At 39.8% G+C, this 24,518-nt stretch overlaps 1 protein-coding gene across 2 annotated transcripts in view; it reads left to right on the forward strand.

The window, feature by feature from the left end:
- The window catches only part of LOC144595196 (high affinity cationic amino acid transporter 1-like), a 58,665-nt gene extending 37,663 nt beyond the window's left edge, over window positions 1-21,002 (forward strand). For both annotated transcript variants that reach the window (XM_078402374.1, XM_078402375.1), the window contains 8 exons: window positions 3,045-3,175; window positions 3,745-3,967; window positions 9,699-9,838; window positions 11,861-11,963; window positions 12,508-12,719; window positions 16,752-16,918; window positions 17,025-17,133; window positions 17,754-21,002. In XM_078402374.1, coding sequence (XP_078258500.1) covers window positions 3,045-3,175; window positions 3,745-3,967; window positions 9,699-9,838; window positions 11,861-11,963; window positions 12,508-12,719; window positions 16,752-16,918; window positions 17,025-17,133; window positions 17,754-17,956 — 1,288 coding nt within the window. In that variant the 3' untranslated portion in view covers window positions 17,957-21,002. The remainder of the gene's footprint in view (window positions 1-3,044; window positions 3,176-3,744; window positions 3,968-9,698; window positions 9,839-11,860; window positions 11,964-12,507; window positions 12,720-16,751; window positions 16,919-17,024; window positions 17,134-17,753) is intronic.
- The last annotated feature ends 3,516 nt before the right edge of the window (window positions 21,003-24,518 follow it).

Raw genomic sequence — 24,518 nt, forward strand, 5'->3', positions numbered from 1 at the left:
CTGAACAGGCCTTGCACATTTGGGGCCTTTCCCATGTGCCTGTTACAATTGTGACATTGGTATATGCCATTGGAGGCATTCAAAGTAATTGAAACTGAATGTGCTGCCAAGAGTGTCAATTTTGTCACAATCCAAATAGTGCAGATCAGTAATGGCATGATGGAGCCTTAAAACAGGCCCTTCTGCCCAACTTGTCCACGCTGAATAAGTTGCCTAATCGGGCTAGTCCCATTTGCCTGGCAAGATTATCAAACACCATCTTCACCATCCTGTTTATCTGCGTACCACTGTCATGGAATTATGTACTTTCACCCCTTGGTCTGTCTGTTCTTCAGCATTCCCCAGGGCCTTGCCATTTATTGTATAAGTCTTGACCTGGTTTGTTAAAAAAACAGATCTCACATTTATTTGAAATAAATTTAATCTGCCATTCATTGGCCCAGTTGAACAGGATTCCATTATAATAGATAGCCTTATTCACTTTCCACTATACCACCATGTTTAGTGTCATTCACATGCCACCTACATTTGCATTCAAATAGTTCATATAAATAATGAACAATGGTAGCCCCAACACTGATCTTTTTGGCAATCCATTTGTTTTGAGCCTCCAATCTGAGAAACCACCCTGTACCACCATCTTCAGTCTCTTCCCTTCAGGCCATTTTTCTTTTCCAATTGGCTAGCATGCTCTGAAACCCATATGATCTGACCTTCCAGACCAACCTACTGTACCACCATGTAATACCTTGGCAAAGGCCATGCTGAAGTCTATGTAGACAACATCTCCTGCATTGCCCTCATCAATCTTCTTGGACACTTCTTCAAAAAATACAATTTATCAAATTTGTGAGAAATAATTTTTCATGTTGACTATTTCTAATCAGTCTTTACCTTTCCATTATGATGTAGATCTTCATAAACCCTTTCAAATAACATCCACCACTGATGTAAGGCTCACTGGTATGTAGTTCCCAAGGTTTCCCTGCCTTTCTTAAATAAATATACTGCTTTGACCACTCCAGTCTTCTGACACCTCACCAATGGCTGTCAGTGGTACAAATATCTCTACTAGGGGCCCACAATTTCTTACCTAGCATCTCACAATATCCTAGAGTACACTTGATCAGGTTGATCTGATTGTGATCTCAACTCCACGCTACTTTTCACGTGATACCAAGAATCTATCTACTTCTGCCTTTAAAGAAAAAAGTTCAAAGACTTTCACCATGAGGAAGAACATTATAAAGACACGGCTATAATTTTATGTCATCCATCTTAAGTGCGAGACTCCTTATTTTTGTCCTAGTTTCTTCCACAAGGGGAAACATTCTCTCTATCTTCACCTCCTCGGGACTCCTCGGGAACTTGTATCTTTCAATCTAGTCCATTGTCATTCTTTTAAACACCATCAGATAGATACAAGCTTAGTCTGTCTAATATTTCCTCATAAGGTCCATTCCAATTATTAGTCTTGTAAACCTTCACTGAACTTGCAATTTAAGGAAGGATTTAGTATTTAATGCAGTACTTCAGATCTGATCTCACAATAAAACAGGAACATAACACTCCTGCTTCTCCAGCAATGAGCAATAACATTCTAATTACTTTTTGAATTAGTTTTAGTGCTGGCATGTTATTTTTATGGTACTCTACAGCTCCCATAGTACTTTTATCTCTTTTACCAGCATTTTGTGAATAAGTACTTTTATCTCTCATTTAGATAATGTGTTTTTAAATTTTTCACAATATAAAGTAACATTTTTCTACATTATATTGAGCTTGTAAGATCTTATCTGCTCACTTAATTATAGATCTGTTATGTACCCTCTGACGCCGATGTTGTCCTCTCTCCAACCTAATTTTATCTCTTGACACTGAGCTTTTTGCATTTGTTACTACTTCAATAGATTGGTCAAACGTGATTTCCTTTTCACAAATTCATGTTGAGTTTGCCTGTTTACCTTAATTCTTTTAATATTTACCTTTTTAATATTAGCTGACATTTTCCTATGGCAGATAATGTTAACTAACTAGCCTATTTTTCTGCTTTTTTAAATAAACGTTATGTTTCTTTTCCAATCTCATGGAACTGTTTGGGGGAATTGTAAGAAAATTAAAACCAAAGCATTAGCCTGCTCCCTAGCCCCTCCTCCGGGATCCTGGGATGAGGTCCATCAGTCCATATCTCTAACAGTAACATCAAAATATAATATCAGGAGTGGTTTGCTGTGCAGTTCATTACAATCACTTTATCTCACTATCATATTTCTACTCTGACATATCTTTGCCTTTTTGTTTACAAATCTATTTCATTTAAAGCTAGTTAACTACACAGGTTCACCTTACTTGCGAATGTGTGAATTAATATCTCTATCTCACTTCTAAATATCTTGCTCCCTGTAACCTCTGATTCTGGACAATCCAGCCAGGTGAAACATTCTGCTGTCCCTGAAATCACTGGTAGATCTTTAGAAACAAGGAACTGCAACCTCTATGGTAGATCTTTGTCGCATTTCCTTTGTGGCAAGTATATCTTTTGAAAAGGAGACCAAAACTGCAAGTAATTCTCTCATTTGATGTCTTCAAACCCTACATAAATGCAATAATTCTTGCTCTCGCACTTTCCATTAAACTTTCCACTTCATCAGAACCGATTTTACGGCAATTTAATTACAATGTTTTAAATTGTAGCACAGAAGTTCAATGTATTATAATGAACACAATGAGTTTAAAGGGATCTTGGGAAAAGGTCCCTGTTGAGTAGAAACAGGGATCTGGGAGCTTTGGAGGAATTATGTAAATGAGGCCCCAGTGGTTTAAAGGGGGTGCGGCAAATAGCGTCTGGCGAGCAGCAGCTTCTCGGAATTCAAATGACTCCCTTTACCCCTCCTAATGATCTGGACCTTTGAGATTTCTGAACAGTGGAATAGCAGACTCTTACTGTATATTTTAAACTATTAAATACTTGGCACAGCTATTATATTAATCAAGATCCCTGACTGCTCGTTCATAAAAATAAATTCTTTAATTTTTCCCTCTAGTTTGACTGAAGGAGACAGTACCTGGAATTATGGCTCCGGGGGATTTATGCCTTATGGCTTTTCAGGAGTGCTTTCGGGTGCAGCTACGTGCTTCTATGCCTTTGTAGGATTTGATTGTATTGCAACTACAGGTGAGGAGAAAACCAAGTTGTGATATATGGATGATATTTGTTTTAAATTGGCTGCACGTTTCTGAACAAGTTTTTAAAAAAACTGCTGACCCCATGAAACTTCAGGTTAATTTTGATAGTAGCCAAAGGATTGTTTTCAGTGTGCTAAACTGCCAGTGCTATTTAAGATCCAGCTTTTGGTTCCTCTGTCCAGGAATGCCTGAAGGATAGTGCATGGTGATGTAACTGGCTTGCATTAGGCTTAGTGTTACATTCCCCCCTCCCCCCAACACCACCTCCATTCCCCCCCACACCCCCACGTGGCCTATAAACTACTATTAATAATTGCAACCTGGGTACTTTTTGGTGACGAACTGGTGATAAATTTGAACTGTTTGAACCAGACAAAGTTAAGTCTATTGCAGGATATCGGGAAGCAAGGCAGGAAAATTAAGAGATAAACTAACATTTCCAACAGTTAATACTACTTACCTGGGCTTTCCTTTCACTTGAATGTGGCTGTTGAGCTATTGTGATGCACCAGAAATGTGCAATCTAAGGTTTTACATTGCTTTTCCACTCTGTTTTAGGTGAGGAAGTAAAAAACCCCCAGCGAGCCATTCCTTTCGGAATCGTTGCTTCCCTTTTGATCTGTTTTGTTGCCTATTTTGGAGTATCTGCTGCCCTTACTTTGATGATGCCATATTATTTACTGGACAAGAACAGCCCATTGCCGGTCGCTTTCAAATACATTGGATGGGATGGGGCGAAATATGCTGTTGCAGTGGGTTCGCTCTGTGCTCTCTCCACCAGGTATTTGCACAATCTTGTTTTCATAAATTGGTCATTGATTGTATTGGATGCAAATACTTTTTTAGAAATGTTGACATTTAGTGTGCATGAATGAATAAGTATACATTTTGGGTCTGAAAATTCACAAAATGAAATGGCTGAACAGTAAATTAATGCTTAAGGAATCGTTCACTTTCACTGCTAATTTCCATTTAGTCAAAACTTCGAAACCCCTTAAACCATTTAGCTATGTTGGCATTAAATTCATTTGAGGCATGTCTTGTATTTTTTTATTTTGTTTGGTTCACATTTGTTTGAAACCTACATATAATTGTGTTGTTAGTACATACACCAGCGTATTTAATGTTGCAAAGTGGGTAGAGAAATGATAAAAGCAATCGGGTTCTTCAGTTTGTTTGAGCCTTTTGGGGAGCGTGATAGCGTGCAATGTTGTGGCTGATTGTTGTGCTGATTCTACTCTATATCTTTTCACCACTAGAGTGCACGTCAAGAATTTCAACAAAGCATTTGACGTTTTTGGCTTGCTGCATGTCATTGCTTGCTTCTCGGAATTCAAATGACTCCCTTTACCCCTCCTAATGAGTCTGTAGACAATCAGACTCCAGAGAGTGCCACCATTTTGGTGTTGACTGTATTCCTAGTATGCAGTCTCTTCATTTGAACGGGTTGTTTAAAGTTTTAGAAGTGTTTTACCGATTAACATTGTAATCATCTTTGCCTTTCTGCTGGGCAGTTGCTGAGTGAGGCATATCTGCATCAGACTGTTGCTTATTAGAGCTTAGCATGGCCTCAGCATCGTGCTTATGTTACAGTGGTCATTAAATGACGGAGTAAGATGATGCTGATTTCCAGACCATCACAGTCACGTGAAGGGTCTGGCACCTGAAACATGTGACTCTCTTCCCCCTGTTGCTGCCTAACCTGCTGTCTTGAGTTTTTATTTCAAATTGTCAATATCTGCATTTTCTTGATTTTCTTTTAAATTCATGTTTTTTCTTCAGCTTTGGCAGTTGTACAGACTTGATTGCAAACTTGTAGGCTGTCATTGCAATACTGCAGGGTTGTTCTGCTGGAAGTGACATATTTTGGCTTCCCTCAAGTGGAAATGGTACATTGAAGAAGAGCAAGGAGAATGTCCCTTGTGTCCTGGCTACTTCTATATCTCAGAACTGGTCATTATCACATCACTGTTTCTGACAAATTGGTTGCTCCACTCCCTATATTTACTGCAGTGACTGTGCTTGAAGCATTTCATTGTCTAAAGTGGTTTAAGACCCCTGAAGTTGTAACAGCCACAGATCTCCATTCAATGCTGCTGTGATCTTCCCTTCAATTACTAGCTCCATGACTGTGTCATAGGCTATGTGGAAGATTCTATGACATTCCCCTGATGATGCCAGAGTTAGTATTTTTTCAGCATTTTTCACCTTCAGGAATGGTCTGTCTGTATCCAATCAATCAAATGCTCTACATTTCACCCAGAGAGTTGTGAATCTGTGGAATTCTCTGCCTCAGAAGGCAGTGGAGGCCGATTCTCTGAATGCTTTCAAGAGAGAGTTAGATAGAGCTCTTAAAGATAGCGGAGTCAAGGGATATGGGAAGAAGGCGGCGACGGGGTACTGATTGTGGATGATCAGCCATGATCACAGCTGGCTCAAAGGGCCAAATGGCCTACTCCTGCACCTATTGTCTATTTTAACATTTTGCTTCTTGAAATTCCACTTTATAGACGATGAAATACTTCAAGTATAGTCACTGCAGTAAATATAGGGGATGGAGCAGCCAAGCACAATCACTAACCATATTATCATAATGATTTCAATGAAGACTGCTCCTATTTCACCCAAGCAACAGTAGTTTCCTGGAGAATCTATCACAAACCCTGCTTTGTCGCAATATGCTTCCTGTACTATGGTTGTGGATATGAAGTGCAAAAATATGCCGTCTATTCCAAAAGCGATCTCAGGGCGGCACGGTAGCACAGCGGTAGAGTTGCTGCTTTACAGCGAATGCAGCGCCGGAGACTCAGGTTCGATCCTGACTACGGGTGCTGCACTGTAAGGAGTTTGTACGTTCTCCCCGTGACCTGCGTGGGTTTTCTCCGAGATCTTCGGTTTCCTCCCACACTCCAAAGACGTACAGGTATGTAGGTTAATTGGCTGGGTAAATGTGAAAAATTGTCCCTAGTGGGTGTAGGATAGTGTTAATGTACGGGGATCGCTGGGCGGCACGGACTTGGAGGGCCGAAAAGGCCTGTTTCCGGCTGTATATATATGATATGATATGATATGATAAAGTTCCATAAGAAATTGCCATCGCACCTAGAGTACCGGATTCTCTAAAACTTACTTTAACTCGTGCTTATTGATAAACTTTTTGTTTGGTAAAGATCACAAAGAAACATTTACATATAGAATCGGAGGGTTCGGCCCAACTCATCCACGCTGACCAAATTATCTGAGCTAGTCCTATTTACCTACATTTTACCCATATCCCTTTTCTAACCTAGTACCTGCCCAAGTGTCTTTTAAATGAAAGTGGACTGCATTGGTGCAGCACCCTCTCCCCCCCCCTTCCCCCCTCTCGCCCCCCTCCCCTCTCCATCCTCCCCTCCACCCCCCCCCCCCCCACTCCATCCCCTTCAACCCCCCTTATCCTCCCTCCACCCCTCTCCCTCCCTCCCTAGGAGATAGATTTAAACTTTAAAATGGGAATAACTTAAAAAATATAACATCGATTTCAATGAAACTTCTTCCATTAGCACCAAAGGGACGATGGCGAGTAAGGTGGGCCTAAAATTGTTGCGCTATCGTGTACCGTTTTCGCTGTAGTTCAGGATCAAACAAACGAGAGTTTTAGTATATAGATAATTGTACCTTCCTCTACCCAGTGGTAGGTTTAAGTAACTTCCTCATGTATTGTTCCACTAAATCTGTGCTCTCAAGTTCTAGCTTCCCCTGTCCTGGGTAAAAGACTGACCAACCACCTTTATCTATGCCCCTCATGATTTTATATACCTTTTGTAACGTCACACCTTGGGCTTCTCTGCTCCAGGAAAAAGCTGCAGCCTATTCAGTTTCTCCTTATAACTCAAGTCCTCCAGTCACGGTAACATGATTGTGTATCTTTTCTGCACCTTGTCCTGTTTAATGATGTCCTTTCTAATAGCTACGTAACCAGGACTCTGCACAGTACTCCTAGCGTGGTCTCATCAATGACTTGTGCAGCTGTAACATCATGTCCCAACACTTGCACACAATGCCTTGATTGATGTAGGCAAGCATGCAAGATGCCTTCTTCACCACCCTGATTGCCTGTGCTGCAACTTTCAGGGAACTATGCATTGGTGAATGTGGGATAATTGACTAAGGGATTTTTATTTTTAATGTATACTAGCAAAGAGGGCCCGTTGGGCCCATTCCCACACCCCCCATTCTCTCCTCCCCCAACCCCAATCTTACTCTCCCCACACCCCCCCTTATCCCACGACTTCCCCTTTTTACAGTACCCCTCTTTCCCCCACCACCAAGCCCCCTCCGGACGACCCCTGTTGTCCCCCTCCCCAGTCCCCATTCTCAGACGCCGCCACCATTCTCTCTCCCCCAGACACACTCTTACTCTCCCCCACCCCCCTTTCCCCAGCACACCCCTTTCCCCTACTCTCTCTTGCCCCCAGCATCAACAGGTCCGGGGGGGGGAGCGCATTAGTGAAAGGTCCGGGGGGCGGGGGAGCGCATCAGTGAAAGGTCCGGGGGGGGGGGGGGAGCGCATCAGTGAAAGGTCCGGGGGGCGGGGGGGGGGGGGGGGTGGGGATAGCGGGGAGAGGATCTCCCGGGTGTGGGAGAGAGGAGAGAAGCAAGGGGAGAGAGGAGCACAGACGCACAGCAGCGCCACGCTGAAAGCCTTCAATAAATCAGAAGGAGGGGGGTACATGGGCATTTTGACGTCACACGCTGAAGGCCATGGAAAAAACGGCTGGATTTTTTTTTTTAACTAAAAAATATACGACCGAATCAAATAAAAATATCATTTTCCAGCAGCGTTCAGCGTGGTGATTAAGGCGGTGCAAAAATCGTGGCGCTACGGTTCACCGTTTTTGCCAATCAGCCGAAATAACTGAGCTAAAAAATTTTTGGACCTTTAAACCTCTATAACTTAAAAAATATAAGACCGAATTAAATACAAATATCATTTTCGGCAAGCGGCCAGCGGTGTGATTAAGGCGGTGCAAAAATTGTGGCGTTACGGTTCACCGTTTTGCAGAAATCAGCCGAAATCACTGTTACAAATATACATACAAATCAGAGTTTTAGTAAGATATAAAATCAGCCGAAATCACTGTTACAAATATACATACAAATCAGAGTTTTAGTAAGATAAGAAGATATTACTTTAAATTTTATTATTAACTTTTGGTTATTGTTTTATATAACATTGGGGTATTGCATAATATTTCATAAAATTTAAAATTCTTGAAAGTTTACTATTTTTGAAAGGCCAGTGTATTTCATTGCTGATATGTATTTAAGCTACTTGCTGTACAGAATGGGTTAAGTTTGTGTATGAATGAACTGCAGATGCTGGTTTAAACCAAAGACAGACACAAAAAATCAGCATTTCTGTAAGTTCCAAATCTCCATGAATCTTTCTGTGCTCTGCACTCTTTAAATCAAGTGGGGCGCAGCTGATGTCCTGAGAAATGGATGAAAATCCAGGCCGACTGGGGAATCACGAGATTAAGGTTAGAAGGAGGTTCCTTCACCAACAGTCTGCCCATGTGGTTGGGTAGGGCACACCCAGGTTGGAAATGTCCTTTACTCTAGCCTGGGAAATGTGCTTTTAATATTCATTCTGAAATTTAATTTAGTTTAGAGGTGCAACATGCAAGCAGGCTCTTCATCCCATCAAGACAATTCTGACCACTGATTACCCATTCACACTAGTTCTAGTACTTTCGCATTCACTCCCTGCACATTAGGGTGCAATATCCAGAGGTCAATTCACCTTCAAACTCGCACATCTTTGGAAACAAGAGCTCCTGGAGGAAACACCCACGGTTATGTGGAGAACGTGCAAACACCACACTGACAATGCCTGAGGTCAGAATCAAGCCTGGGTCTCTGGTGCAGTGGGGCAGCAGCTCTTCTAGCTGCTCCACTGTATTCCCCCTTTCACCCCCCCCCTTTGCTAGTGTGGTAACAATAACCATGAAGGTACTAATAGTAAAATCCATCAGATTCACTGATACTCTTCAGAAAAGGAAATCTGGTAACTTGTCTATACGTTAGACCAAACTAATGTAATGGGGAAATTAAGGATATGTAACAAATTCTTGCTTTGCCAACGATGTCCACATTCTCTGGATAAATAAAAGATGAGAGTGAAGTAAAGGCTTCACTGGGTAAGGATGGACTCCTTCTGGCAGATAATTGGTGAACTAGTTATTACTGTAACCTGACCTTTTCAGTGGAAGTGCAGTCCAATATTGAGTATTACATTGTTCATGTAAATGTTCATTTAAAATAGCCGTAGCATTCTGGGTGTCTAATCAACATGATGATATTTTTCAACATGTTTGAGAACATTTATTTGGAAATTGGAGGGATAAAGATAGTTTAATATTCCTTAATGCCTTTCAATAAAGGTGGCTGTTTTATGGTTGTTTGCAATTAACTGCTTGTGCCTTTGATAGTACAATACTAATATGGGATGGACTGTGTTTCTCTATTAGCCTTCTTGGCTCCATATTTCCAATGCCGAGAGTAATATATGCAATGGCAGAGGATGGACTGCTGTTCAGGGTGTTGGCCCGAATCAACGAAAGGACTAAAACGCCACTTATTGCCACAATAGTCTCAGGGGTAGTAGCAGGTAAGGCATTCTGACAAACACTGAATGTCGGGGAAGGTAAATGTATTGGGCCAAATGAGCAGTTCCCTGCCGCTCAATTTTATTGAACTGCCAGGATTTTTTTCCCTCAAAATTATGAGCAGAGGCCTCCTCCAATCTTTAGTGTGCATGTGCTCTGGAAATCCTCCCTCAACTCACTGAAGAAATGTCTGATTCTGTGTGGCATTTCTTCACAGCAGTATTGCAGAGTGGTTGACCGCTTACTCAAATTCACATTTTGCCGCCTGGTCAGATTGTTGTGCCTGCCACAACCACATTTCCTAATTTATATTACCCATATATCAATTTTTAAAACGGTGTTTGGACTCATTGGAAAAGTTGGAAGAAATCCTTTTTTAAATCAAGTGCTTCTATTATCCTTTTGGTGTCCATGTGTTTACCTTCCCTGTAAATCCAAGTCATTTGCTCTTAAAATTCACTTTCTCCCTTGCAGCCTATTAGGTTCAATGTTTCCGTTGCCAAGGATTGTGTTTGCAATGGCACGGGATGGTCTGCTGTTCAGATTCTTGTCTCGTGTAAGTGAAAGAAAAGCCCCAATAGTTTCAACCATTGCAGTTGGGGTACTTTGTGGTAAGCGTTTGAATGAAGTTCTAAGAACTGGACTGCCGTGGATTTTTGAGTCAATAACATTGCACTGTGACTGCATAGCTAACCCGTGTGAGTATGGAGATAAGCTTCGAGTACAGAATTTGTGCAGAAATATGTATTGGCTTTTACTCGTGTTTTGAAACAAAAACCCAATTTTATGATTGCTGCAGATTAGCTCGTTAGCTAGGTAGTCTCAACAAAGAAGGCGGAACAGTATGCACAGCGATGATTGCGCAGTCAGTGTCTTTATCTGGTATCAGTAAGAACACTAGTTTAGAGATACTTTGAATTGGTGAACTGCCCATCCATCTTCCTGTAGTGGTTGAGGAAGTCCAGTCTGGCCAGCTGAAATTTACCTTTGAACAGCGATGGTTTAGAATATCAGGGATTCTTAATTACCAATTATTTGTTTAGGCTTTGCTCTTTGACTGGCTTTGGGTTTTTCTTGTAATAAATTTACGTTGATCCTTATGCATGTTAGAGTATTACAGCATGGAAACATGTCCTTTGTTCCAACTTGTCTATGCCGACCAAGATGTCCCCTCTACACTAGTTGCACCTGCCTATGTTTGGTCCATATACCTCTAAACCTGACCTATCCATGTACCTCTCCAAATGCCTTTTTTACCTGCCTCAACTACCCCCTCGTTCCAGAAACCCACCACCCTCTGTTGTTGATGACATGTTTTCTTTTCTGAAGTTTGAATATTGTAATTTTTGAGACTCTGTTGTTAATGTAGCTTAACGTAAACTTTTTCTCACGCACTGCCAACTGGCGCATGTATATGATGTATACACTTTTTTGGGGGGAGATTTACTCCATATGCGCTTGTAGTGGGTATTAAATGTCCAAACCCACTGACCACTGAATACCAGCTGACCTTTTTTGAGAGTCTGGCCAATGTTCAACCAATTCCGCCACCAAAAATACCTAGTTTTGTTGCCTTCTTTGGGACATTGCTATTACATAATGGCTTCTTTGGTTGGCTAAATAACTCCAAGAGGAAAAATAATTGTGTGTAGTATGAGAGGCCCAAGTGACATAGAATGCCTATACAAACCTGTATTTTTGCTCAAAACACGCAGTGCTGGAGGAATTCGGTGAGTCAGGCAGCATCTGTGGAGGGAATGGACAGATGAGGTTTTAGGTTGGTACCCTTCTTCAGGCTGAACACATTATTCCATCCACAGATGAGTTTGCATGCAGATGTGTCCAAGATATAGGTAGCTTGCACAATTGCTATTTTGCCACATACTAAGGGCAAGGCTAACCTGCAGAATGAGGAAAGCTATGCGTGTGATGTGTTGAAACCATACATTAATTCTCTTGAATGTTTTGTTAAAGTGATTGATCTATTGGCAGAAACTTAGAATTTTATTACTCTCTTGCTGCAGCTATCATGGCGTTCTTGTTTGACCTCAAGGATCTTGTGGATCTTATGTCGATTGGGACCCTTCTTGCCTACTCACTGGTGGCTGCTTGTGTTCTGGTGCTCAGGTAATTTAAGTGTGCTTCTCTTCAGGGGCAAATTATAATATATTCCTTTATTCGTCCCACACCGGGGAAATTATCTGTTGTCTTTAATGTAAATGCCGCTTAAGACCTCTGGCCTTTAGGTAAAGGGTTATTTTTCACGTACCAGACCAGCCTGTGAGGTTTAAGAGCAGGACTGTAATGCCAGGATGAAAAGGGGATGTAACTACTCTGCCGTTTTGGTCCTTTGTCCAGTACTGCACCTTTCCTATTGACGGATAACAGAAAACATGCTATCTAGTCTCTTTGGAAACATTGCGTCATTATTGTCCCACTTGAGGGAATCTGACCCGAAAAGAAAGTTACAATTCCTTGATTTTGATTACTCAATGCTGACAAAATACACACCCTTACCCAGCGGTTTTCTATTAATGCACCAAGGGAATCTCGTGCAGCTTTTCCGTTTGAGTTCAGCTAGCCAGTTTAATAAACTATTTCAGTTGACTTAGAAAGTTGGCTTCAAATAAAGATTGTTGAGATGAATAACATGGCCATTTCCTTATTGCAGATACCAGCCTGACCAATTTTCTAATGCAACATATCAAATGGCAAACACCACTGATGATACAGATATGACTGAATCAGCAAGCACAAGTGAATCTCAATCAGAGGTTTTGCAAGGAAATGACAGATTATCATTGAATGCCTTATTATTTCCTGAAAATATGCACCCTACCCGGCAGTCAGGATCTCTAGTCAATACATGTGTGGGTTTCATTGGTAAGTTTATCAAGGTGTAAATTGCTTCTCCTTCCCCATATTCTGCACTCTTTCACTTCACTCTGCCTATTGTACTTGAGTTTGACTTGTTTGTATTTGTGTATAATATCTGATTTAATTGGATAGCAAGATTCCAACATTTGCAGTTTCTTGTGTCTCCATTTTTCTGCTGGATGGAATTTGTTCAGTCCAGTAACACTACGGCGGTCACGGTGGCGCAACGGTAGAGTTTCTACCTTACAGCGAATGCAGCGGCTGAGACTCGGGTTCGATCCCGACTACGAGTGCTGTCTGTATGGAGTTTGTATGTTCTCCCCGTGATCTGCGTGAGTTTTCTCTGAGATCTTCGGTTTCCTCCCACACTCCAAAGACGTACAGGTTTGTAGGTTAATTGGCTTGGTAAATGTAAAAATAAATCGTCCCGAGTGTGTGTAGGATAATGTTAATGTGCAGGGATCGCTGGTTGGCGTGGACCCGGTGGGCCGAAGGGCCTATTTCCACGCTGTATCTCTAAACTAAAACTAAACTAAATCTCTGTCCATAGTCATCATGTCCGATATCAATACTCCAAGGCAAATTTGGTGTACCCCAATGTTTTCAGTGGGCAGTGGGTAGATTGTTCTTGGCACATTCTTCCATTATGGCAAAACTAGAAGCATTAAGCATAACTTTCCCTGGTGCTGGTTTCCCCCTAAAATGCAGGCTGTTGTAGTTTGTATCCCAGTGTCCATCCTTTGTCTCACTCTATATCAGCTCGATGGAATGAGTTATGTGTCTTTCGTCTTTGGGGAAAGTTGGAAGGATATTGTTGGGGAAGTTACTTTGCTGTAGGATTTATTTGTACTTGGAAAACGTGGACTTGTTTGGGATAGACAGCATGGTTTTATGCAATCGAGGTCCTGACTCGAATTTAAAGTTTTCTGAATAGGTTATGAAGATGACGAGGATAGGACAGTGGATGTTGTCAACGTTTACTTTAATAAAGCATTTAACATGGTTCCTCATAGTAGATTGATCCAGAAGATTTAAATTGCAAGGGATCCAAGGTATGTTTGTAAGTTGGATACCAGTCAGGGTAGTGGCAGAGGGCTATTTTTCTGACAGGAGGTCTGTGACCAATGGTGTTCACAAGGATCAGTCTGAGACATCTGTTTAAAACATGTTAATCATTTGGAAGAAAATGTAGGTGGACTGATTGGTAAGTTTCAAGATTGAAGCATGAAAATTGGTGGAATTGTGGATAGTGAGGAATGTTGTCAAAGGACACGGTGGGATATTGATCAGTTGGCAATTTGGATAAAGAAATGGCCGAAGGACAAGTGAGGAGATCAATTTTTGGAAATGGAAGAGGAAAGTGACAGGATTCTCAGGTAGACTGATCAGCAGAGGGATCGTTGGGTGTCAGACCATAGCTCCCCGAAGGCGCCCATTGAAGTGGATAGAGTAGTAAAGAAGGCGTATGGCATTGAAAGAGTTTTATAAAGCATGCTTTGTTGGTTGGAGCATTGAGTATAAAAAATGGCATGTCATGCTGCAGCTGTATAAAACTTAGTCCTGATTGCCACACTGTAGGAAAGAGGTTACAAGCTGAGTTGCATATGAGGATGTTGCTTGGGTTGGAGTGTGTTAGCTATAAGGTTGGGCAAATTTGGATTGTTTTCTGAGGATCATGGGAGACTGAGGAATGAGCTGATAAAAGTTCAGAAAAAATATGCTTTGTTAGAATCTCTTTTCCCAGGGCATAGGTTAAACATAGGATAGGGAGAGTTTAAAGACTATTTGATTGGCAAGTTTTTTTGAAACAGTAAATGCCTGGAGCATTTTGCTGGGGATGTGGTAGAAGCAGATATGATAGTAATGTTTAAGAGGAATTTAGATAGACAGGAACAGACGAAATATGTGATCCTGGCCGTGTGCGGGCAGATGAGATTAGTTGTGGATCAGGATTGGCGTGGACATCATTGGCTGAAGGGCCTATTCCTATGTGGTATTGTTGCATTTCCTTTATTGCTCTAAGACAGTTTAGCATGAGGGATAAAGTATCTCTGAAACAGCTTTTAAAGATATCTGAGTTTTTAGAACGCAGTATTCATTGTCACTACAAAGTTCTTTGTTGCTTGTGCACCGATTTTCATGTAGCTGCCAATATCTTTGTTCCAAGTTTTGCGTTTCAGAATAGTATTTAACAATTTTCATCCTCCACATCTGGCACAATGTAAACAGCTGTTTTGCCGTGAAGGCAATCCTGTTTTGAAGCATTATTTTTGGAACAGAAACACTTATTGGAACAACCATATGAGAGATTTGTTTTAGCTGGTTCCTTCCGTAAAATAACAAAAGCTGTGAGTCAGACTGTGTTGGGCAGCAAAATTGTAAGCTACCTTCCTTGAAATTACACCAACTATTTAATTTGCAAAAAGAAGTTGCAGATGCTGGTTAATACTCAAAAGGACACAAAGTGCTGCAGTAACTTAGCAGGTCAGGCAGCATCTTTGGAGCTCCAAAGATGTTGCCTGACGTCCTGCATTACACCAGCTCTCGGTGCCCAGTTGCTTAATAGTTGTGGCTGTGCAGGGAATGCCAACTGTGCAGTAAGCAAGCACCTTGCACCAAAACCTAATCCAGATAAGGAGTTCCTTGTGTTTAAAAATATAAACAGCTTTGGCTTCGTGTTTAGCTGACAGAATCATGCAACCAAATTCTCTTGGAGGAAAGTGTCCTCAATTGTCCTCAATGGATTGGTTGTGGATAAAGAGAAAACTGAGTCTTGTGTGATATGAAGGGAGAACAAAATTGAAAAGGAACAGAACCACTCACTGAAGTTGGCTTTTGTTTCTAGTTTTAAAATGCTTGGGGATTTCTCATTCTGTTTTTGCTTGAGTAAAAAAAAATTGGAGCGCATAAATTCTGAGTTAAATTTGGAGGGGTGGGGCTTGTAGGAAAGAGAATCAGTCAAGATATGTTTTGATTTGGTAATAAAAGAAATGTTCAGTTCTTTGTAGCGTGCACACTAATTTACTTGGAGCTGCCAGCTTACAGTATCTTTGTTCAGGTTTTGCATTTCAGAAATAGTATTTTAACATTTTTCATCCCTTACATCTTACACAATGTGAATAGCTGTTTTGCCCTGAAGGCAATTCTAAAGGTAATTCATTTACCCCTCTTTTTCCCCCTCCCCCACACACAGATTCCGTCGGAGCAAAGTTTATTCCATATCACGACTCCCAGTTCAAAAGAAATGAGAATTAATTCACGCAATCCAAAATGGTATTACCGAGATGGGACATGGCATAGATAGAAAGTTTATGAAGTGATCAGATGATCCTTGATGTAAAAATTTTAGTTGATTTATTTTGCAAATCATTTGATGTGCTGTAAAGGAAAGAATAGCAGGAAGGGCAAACCATCTCACTGTTTTGAAACTCTTAACAACTGAACACAAATTCCGTGACAGCAAATTTTTGGGTAGTGATTTGTGAATTCTACAAGGGCCTGATGTAGGGAGATGCCAGTGAATATGAAAAATGCTAGTGTTGATCTGATTTTCATTGAAAGGACCTGGGAGAGTTCAGTGTTTAGGAATAAATTGGCATGAATCTTTTTCTTCAATGATGTGCTATAATTTATAGAGTACAATTATCAAATCATAAGTTAAATAATTACAAATGTTGTCCATGAAAAGCAAATGGGAATATAGTACAGGCAGTGTGTCAAGAGGGAAGAAACTTGCGATGTATGGGACTGGTATGAAAGTCGTCAGACGGTAATGCGCAGATGGAAATAGTTAACAGATTGTCCAACTTCATGTTATCCAGAATATCTCTTTGCTGACTTTAAATGAGAGACCGATGTTTGAGAATTAATGTTAACAATGCACAATAGACAAGAATTAGGATTTTTAAAAAAAACTAGTACCATGAATACCAAAGTACCAAATGATATCTTGCCTTTCTATCCCTACTAAGCCCGCAAAGAAGACTTTCACAAGTTTCCAACAGGAACAGCACTAATGTACTTTGTTTTCTGTTGCAGGGTTTTTCATTCTGATATTGTGCCTATTCACTGTTTATGCAAAAGATCCTTTGTTGGAAGGGAAACCCTGGTCCATATGCTCGCTGCTTGTAATAATGCTTATATGCATCGTTTTCACTGTCATCATTGCTAGACAACCGGAAAACAAAGCAAAACTCTCATTTAAGGTAAGCATCCTGATCTTTCTCTGTTGTCCCTGGAGTTACTTGACCGATTTCTCTGAATTTAAACTTTGCTCAAAATATATATTTTGTTTCATCGAATGATTTTTAGGTACCACTCTTACCGTACTTGCCTGTTGTCAGCATTGTTGTGAATGTCTTTCTAATGATGCAGTTGGACAGAGGCACTTGGATACGGTTCGCTATCTGGATGGTAATAGGTGAGAATGAAAGTATTTGTATCTTTGGATTGCTTTGCTCACCAGTTTGTAGTTCCTCTGAGAATACTTTGTATAGGTGATCTTGCGTTATAGCTGGGGATGGGTCAAGCATCAAGAAACACGAGTTGTAGGGAAAAAAATTGTTTATTTACTACATTTTGCATAGATTCCAAGACAGCAAGTTGCCTACTACCTGGGTAATATAATAAAACTGAACTGCAGATACTGGTTTATACCAAAGATAGACACAAAATGCTGGAGTAAATCAGCGGGTTTGAGTAAATGGAGTAGGTCAGGCAGCTTTTCTGGAGAAATTGGATAGGTTACATTTCGGGTCAGGGCCCTTCAGAAAAATCACCTGTCCATTTTCTCCAGAGATGCTTCCCGACTTGCTGAGTTTCTCAAGTATTTTGTGTCCAACCCTATCAAATATTTTTTTTTTTAACCTGATTGTAAATGTGGGAATATTTACATGAGGAAATGTAGCGATAATGAATAAATGATTGCCAGATAATTTTTAAAAATTAATTTGGGGAAATTTATCTTTTGGATGGCTGCAGCTTTCAGAATGAAGTTAAATTTCAAATAAGATGCCTTTTTATTTCCTTTTTTTTTGACAGGCTGTGTCATTTACTTTGCTTACGGAATACGCAACAGCTCGGAATCTAGTTCTTCCAGTCATCCCACTGACAGAACTGCAAGGGTCTTTAAGGACACAGTGCGTGTGTCAAATGGAGAGGCTGTACCTCCAGAGAAGGAAGCTTTCTTACACGGTATCGATGAGTATCCTGCAGATAGTAGGAACACAGAGGATGATGTTTAAATCAACAGGTTCACTTTCTTCTAATTAAGTATCTGGCATCTAACTTGAACATTTAAAAATACAACTAAATTAATGCTACGCATCATGTCGGGAGGGAGTATGTTTGTTCGCACATGCAGGTGAGGGTTTTGAGTACCAGTGAGCATTTGTGACTGAGGGTGACGTTGCTACGTTACTTCAACTCCTTGTTTTCTTATAACCTCCAAAATACCGGTAACAATATTTACACCAAGGAATAGATGGTTCAAACAAAATGATCAAAATGGTTTTAGAGCTATTTATTGGGTTTTAGTGACGAGTATTGTTGGGAATGTTGAACTTTTAGCTTGTGATTATGCACACAAAGTGTAGGTGGATATATATTTTTGCAAAAGAAATGCTTTCTTTGGTCAAGTGAGCACTTGTAGAATGTTGATAGAAAGTATAAAAAATATTTATTTTTACCTGGGCTAAGAATCTCTATGCTGCATTACTTTCCTTAAGCTTCAGTACAGGATGCTGAAACAATGTGGACAGTTATATTTCCTGCCCATGAGCTACAATTTCAAACTGTTTCCTTTGACTTTTTTAAAATTTAGATGCTGAATGAAACATTGTAGTAAATCCAGCAAAGAAAGGAATTTATTATGTGGGGACAGAATAAGATTTTTTCTGATGCTGATACTTTTGCTAAGTATGGCTTTTTGCTATGAACTTTTAATTTCATTTATCATCCCAATAATTGGTCTGATTCTATAGTTCAGATTTATATAATATTTCCAGTGGGTAATGTTACATTGTCTTTGCGCGTTCTTCTGTGGGAACAAAATTCACATGGTTAAAGTTGTCATTTTACTGTTCTTCCGATAGTGCATCGATCTTTAGTTACAGGTGTAAGTTTGTATTTTTATCTAGGAATTTGGGCTTGAAATCTGTCTCATCAAATATTTCTCCTCCAGAGAGGAGCTTCTGTTGAATGTTAGTGACACCATTTACAATCTTTAAAATCAGCTGGTTAATTATTTGAACCAGCATTGACAACTCAATCAATCAATATGCTCGATTTCCTGTAGGGTGCTGATTAACAAAATCATAGAAGTAATTCCCACAAAGTTAAGGTGATTGGGGAAGGTGTTCTTTACCTAAATTCTGGAAATAAGTGACTCTCCTTAAGCACTAAATATCACATTTATGACTAGAAATTAGTTTGTATGACATTATTGCAAACAGTGAGGAATGGTATATTCACTGATCAAATGGAAATTTAACAATCTAGAACAAAGACCTTCTAGTTTTTTTGTTGGCTTGCATTCATTTTGAAAATCTTATTGGGATGTTTTTGTCTTATCAAACATTTAACCAACCATTTCTGATATCAAGAGATGTCAGCCTAAGGCTTGCAGTGAAGCATCTACAGGCATTGTTATCAGGAAACTTGGGCTATTATGTTTTAATTAAGCCCAAGCATCATATGCATGAATATTCTTCCTGTCATATCAGTGTCGACTTTAAAGTTGAAGACATGAGCTTGTTATAAAAACTGAACTTTATTCCATGTATCTGCTATTGCAAGATTTATCCATTGATATAAATTTGCTTGAAAGCAGAAATTTGAACTCGAGAAAGAGCAATGAAAGTACCAGGAAACGGTGTATACACGATTACATCCAGTTTGGTAGACAACAAATCATTATAGTTAATTATCTTGAAAGCTATGTGACGGCAGTGGAATGGAAGGCAGATTCTTGTCATTATTTACAATGCGAACACCTGCAAGATTTAGGTTTAATCACAGACCACATTATGCAGTGTTGGGTGAATAGGACTAGCAAGCTACTAAACCCGTAAGCAAATTTTCAAAGGTTGTCTCTGTGATAGCAAAAGGTACAGAGTAAATTTTCGGCATCAAATTGCACTGGAAATGATTAATGGCAATGTCCAAATGATTGTCATTGATAATAACAAAATGCCAAGTCCTTGCCACTGAGTATTGGACGTATTTTAATCATGGATGGTGCTGTGTGTGTAGCAACATGTGACGCATCGCATCCTGGGGTCAGTATAACACTGGGTGGAATTTATAAATAGTATTTAAAACCATTCCATAACAATACTAGAGTCGCACAGGGATTCCATTCCTTAAAGGATATTAGTGAATGATTTAGTGTTTGAAAATTATGTCCATGGTCATTGTATTCCATGCCAGGTGACAAATGTCAGAATTTATCAAATTCAAAATTGCACATCATGTTGGGTTTTGCACATCATGTTGGGATTTGCACCTGTGGCCCACGAGTTCATGGGTGTAAATAAATAAATAAAAGGAATTTGCAGCTTAAACAGGTGAATTGATTGTGAAAACTCATATAGCAAGTGGTCATAATTAATGGTGCTTAATTAATTAATTAATTAATAGACTGCTGGTAAATAATTCCCCATTATAAGATGATGTAACTGCACAAGGTCACTGATTTTTCACTGTTGTAAACAGGAAAACGGTGTTTTTAGTTGATGTCATTGCTTCAGGTAGAGCAACGTCTCCTGGTGTTTCACCACAAGGGGTTAAAGTTGTCAGCCGAGCCCAGACTTTGGTTAAAAGCTGGAGTTCAGAAGAGCTCTAGAGGAGATGGAGTCGCCATTTCTTTTTTAAGGAACTATTTCAAGATTGTAAGATGTGGGTGACTAAAAGTGAGGCAAAGAAATGGAAGATGCTGCAAAGGGAGATTTAAGGAAGATAGAGATTTTTGAATGGAGAATAGACAATAGACAATAGGTGCAGGAGTAGGCCATTCAGCCCTTCGAGCCAGCACCGCCATTCAATACGATCATGGCTGATCACTCTCAATCAGTACCCCGTTCCTGCCTTCTCCCCATACCCCCTCACTCCGCTATCCTTAAGAGCTCTATCCAGCTCTCTCTTGAAAGCATCCAACGAACTGGCCTCCACTGCCTTCTGAGGCAGAGAATTCCACACCTTCACCACTCTCTGACTGAAAAAGTTCTTCCTCATCTCCGTTCTAAATGGCCTACCCCTTATTCTTAAACTGTGGCCCCTTGTTCTGGACTCCCCCAACATTGGGAACATGTTTCCTGCCTCTAATGTGTCCAATCCCCTAATTATCTTATATGTTTCAATAAGATCCCCCCTCATCCTTCTAAATTCCAGTGTATACAAGCCTAATTGCTCCAGCCTTTCAACATACGACAGTCCCGCCATTCCGGGAATTAACCTAGTGAACCTACGCTGCACGCCCTCAATAGCAAGAATCGTTGAGCTCGGGCCGGGTTAAGGGGGAGGATGGGGGTTTGGGGATAGAATGATGGTGAAACCGTTAAATCACCATTTTATATTTATAAAAATGGTTTATAATTAATATGTAACTTATCAATTTATACAATATGACGTTGAGGCCACATGTAAAGCAGTTTGCAGGGTTTCACAGCATGTTACAAGAATGAATAAATCCATAAAGTGTAAATTCACACACGAGTCAAGAAGTAAGAAGGTACAATTCTGAGAGTTAAGATATCAGAAGTGTTTGCATTACTTCCAAAATAGAAAAGAAGAAATGTATTGATATCCTGGTGAAGAATAATTAAATAATTACATTAATGACAAAGGTATGGGCAATTTAAAATTGTGGTGATCAGAAGTACTTGGGAAAAATTTCAGGGATTATTTGACTATGAAAGGTTGTGTCATAGAGAGTACATACAACATCTTTTGAAGAATAATGGATTACCAAAAACAGAAATATTTACAGTAGGGAAGGTCCTCCGCCAACATTAAAAATAGAATATATGAGAAAAACGCATTCAGTGAGAGGGTCAGTTTCCATGAACATTCGGTACCAGTGGAAGATTTTGCTGTAGACTGTTGCATGTATTTGAAAATCACAGCACGGCAATTTCCAGTGGGAGTGACTTCTAATCAAAGATACATTTATAACTTTGGTTCCAGTTTTTCTAAATGATGATTACATGTTTGCTATTGACAGTGCAGTGCTGAAAGTTAACAGTACTGAAATTAAATCTATATTATTGATGCATTTTTAAAACTTTTAGTGCAGCATATTTTTGGGGTGGGCAGGTGTAGCCAAAGGATCGCTGCATTGTGTAAAATGTGAACTGGGCAGTGGGAGTTTGCAGATCAGTTGATCTAGTCCCCTCTCCTGCTCTGCATTTCTGCTTCAATCAGAACTATAGAGGTGAAGTCCCACTCTGTGGAGGAGTGCACTTCTGAAGGCTGCTGCAATGACCTCACATCAGGGCCTGTTAGCCTCATCTGGTGGACTAGATGGCACTATTTGGAAGAGTAGGACAGATGTCTAGTTTTCTAATCAATATCCATTCCTCATTCAATCACAGTCGAGCTGTTTGCTGATTAACATAGTTGATTTGAACATTTGCTGGTTAATGCGAACTTGCTAGACATAATTTAGGTTCTTGCATTATGACAGGAATTGCACTTCAAGCTGCAGTGTTAGCTGTCACTCACTAGGTACATCCTGAAAGGATGTGATTCAGAATGTACCTAGTGAGTGTCCTCTGGTGCATAAAATTAATGAATATGAGCTTGATTGTGAGATGAGTTGTGGTTTTCTTTTGTATCACAAGCTTGATATGATTTCTAAATTAAAACATATAAAGGACAGGGAATTACAATAATGCCTTGGGTAATGTATTTGGCATGTAAGTTTGGTTAATATGACTTTGACACATATTTAAGATGTTTTAAAGTTTTTGAAGCTTTAATAATAGATATGATATAAAACACCACATCTGGTGGGACCCTGGCACCATGTGAGCCATTGGTGCCAGGTGAACTTGCCCAACAAAATAAAACATCTAACCCACAAATGATCTCTCATTCTGTTTTTAGTACTGTTTACAAAAGCTGCAGTCACTTAGCCACTGATGAATAATCCAGTGACAATTATCTTCAGCTGTTAAAGGACATTTATCTCAGATCCCATGGAATTTCCCCAGGGTGAGGGTCAAATGGGCAAACCCATTATATGGTACTTCAAAGGGGAGAAAAGGCAACCCAAATTCTTTGACATTATGCGACATTATTTTTAAAATTATTCACTCATTCAGTTGAAGGATGCAGTGCGTTGCTTCATGCTTTACATTTGCATTAGAAGAGTTGTAATTAGCTTTTGTTGTGTCTTGCCTTAAGCTTTGAAAGATTTTGACTAACATGGTTTGGCTTTATGGTTATTTAGAGAGAAACTATTAAATAAAAAGGAGGAAACAACTGATTTCTTGTTTGATTGCTATTGAAGTTGAAACGAAAGTAACTTGTTTTTCAGTGACAGTACAACTTTTTACTTGGTCAAATGTGAAAGCAAGAGTGTCATTGTAAAGTATATGGAAGTGTGAGTAATACACAAGTGAGCTGGGAACATCATGCCTTCTCACTCTGCTTTGCCATGGTGTCCACTTAGTCATTCGGGAGATATAGAGTGCAACCTACTGATCTATCTTTGGGGGTATGATAAGATGCTCATGTGCAAGTCAAAAATCTTGCTGCCACTCACCACCTGTATTCAATGTTCATCTGTCTGATCAAGAGCCTGTTTACTTCCTGTGATTTTATCTAGTCCACTCGCCCCCCCACTAATTTTCAAATAGTTTAGAAAAAATAAGGGTCACTGTCTATTGTGGAGACAATTTTGTGTTCAAACCATATTTATTTTCCAATAGCAAAGCAGGGTGGAGTTGAGCAGTAAGTGAGGGAACTAAAAATATATGGATTGTATTTTCTTTCCCTTCTACCTGGAGAATGGGAAGGGATGCTTTGATGAAGCTATGCAAATGAACAGGGAACGACATGACCTTTCCTGTCTCATTTGGCCCAGTGTGCCACTTTGCAGTGTCACATTAAACGAAAATAAAATAAAAGAATTAGAAGCTGGAAATCTGAATCAAAAACAGAAAATGCTGGAATTACTCAAATCGGTTGGTCAAAAAGAGAAATCGGATTACCATTTTAGGTTCTAGTTTCCAAAATTTTCTGTTTTGCTGGCATTACACCTTGATCCTCGAGTCCAGGAGGCTTACGTTTAAATTCAAAGCAAATCCTTGAAATGGAAAAGGAAGGTAAACTGTCGCTACAGGTGTGAGTAAAAATTGACGATGCTTCACTGGTGACTATCAGGCGTATTAAAATGAGAACCAGTGGGCCTTTGTAGATTTGGGTTAAATGCAACACACCATGAGAGTGTTAGTTGTCTTTGCTATCTCAGGTACTGGTCTGATGTTACACTCTCAAGAGTCAGATAACTGGACAGCTAGCACATCTGACAGTACCAAATTTGCTGCTTCCATATAGCAATACAGTAGCTTTATTCTGGCGATAATTGTTTGACCAATGTTTACAAGATGTAATTTCATTTCAAATGATCTCTGAATATTTTCAACACTTGAATTTGGCTGTGTTGGGCTTTTTACCTGAAATCACTGTCTGAAAATGATTTGTGAGATAGATTTTGAAGTAATCTTGGTGCATAATAATTCTAGGACTAGGTACAGAATTTTCAAATATTACTTTTCACCATAGAGTGGAAAGAAAGTGGTT

The sequence above is a fragment of the Rhinoraja longicauda genome, chromosome 7 (assembly GCF_053455715.1).
Source record: "Rhinoraja longicauda isolate Sanriku21f chromosome 7, sRhiLon1.1, whole genome shotgun sequence".
Taxonomy (NCBI): domain Eukaryota; kingdom Metazoa; phylum Chordata; class Chondrichthyes; order Rajiformes; family Arhynchobatidae; genus Rhinoraja; species Rhinoraja longicauda.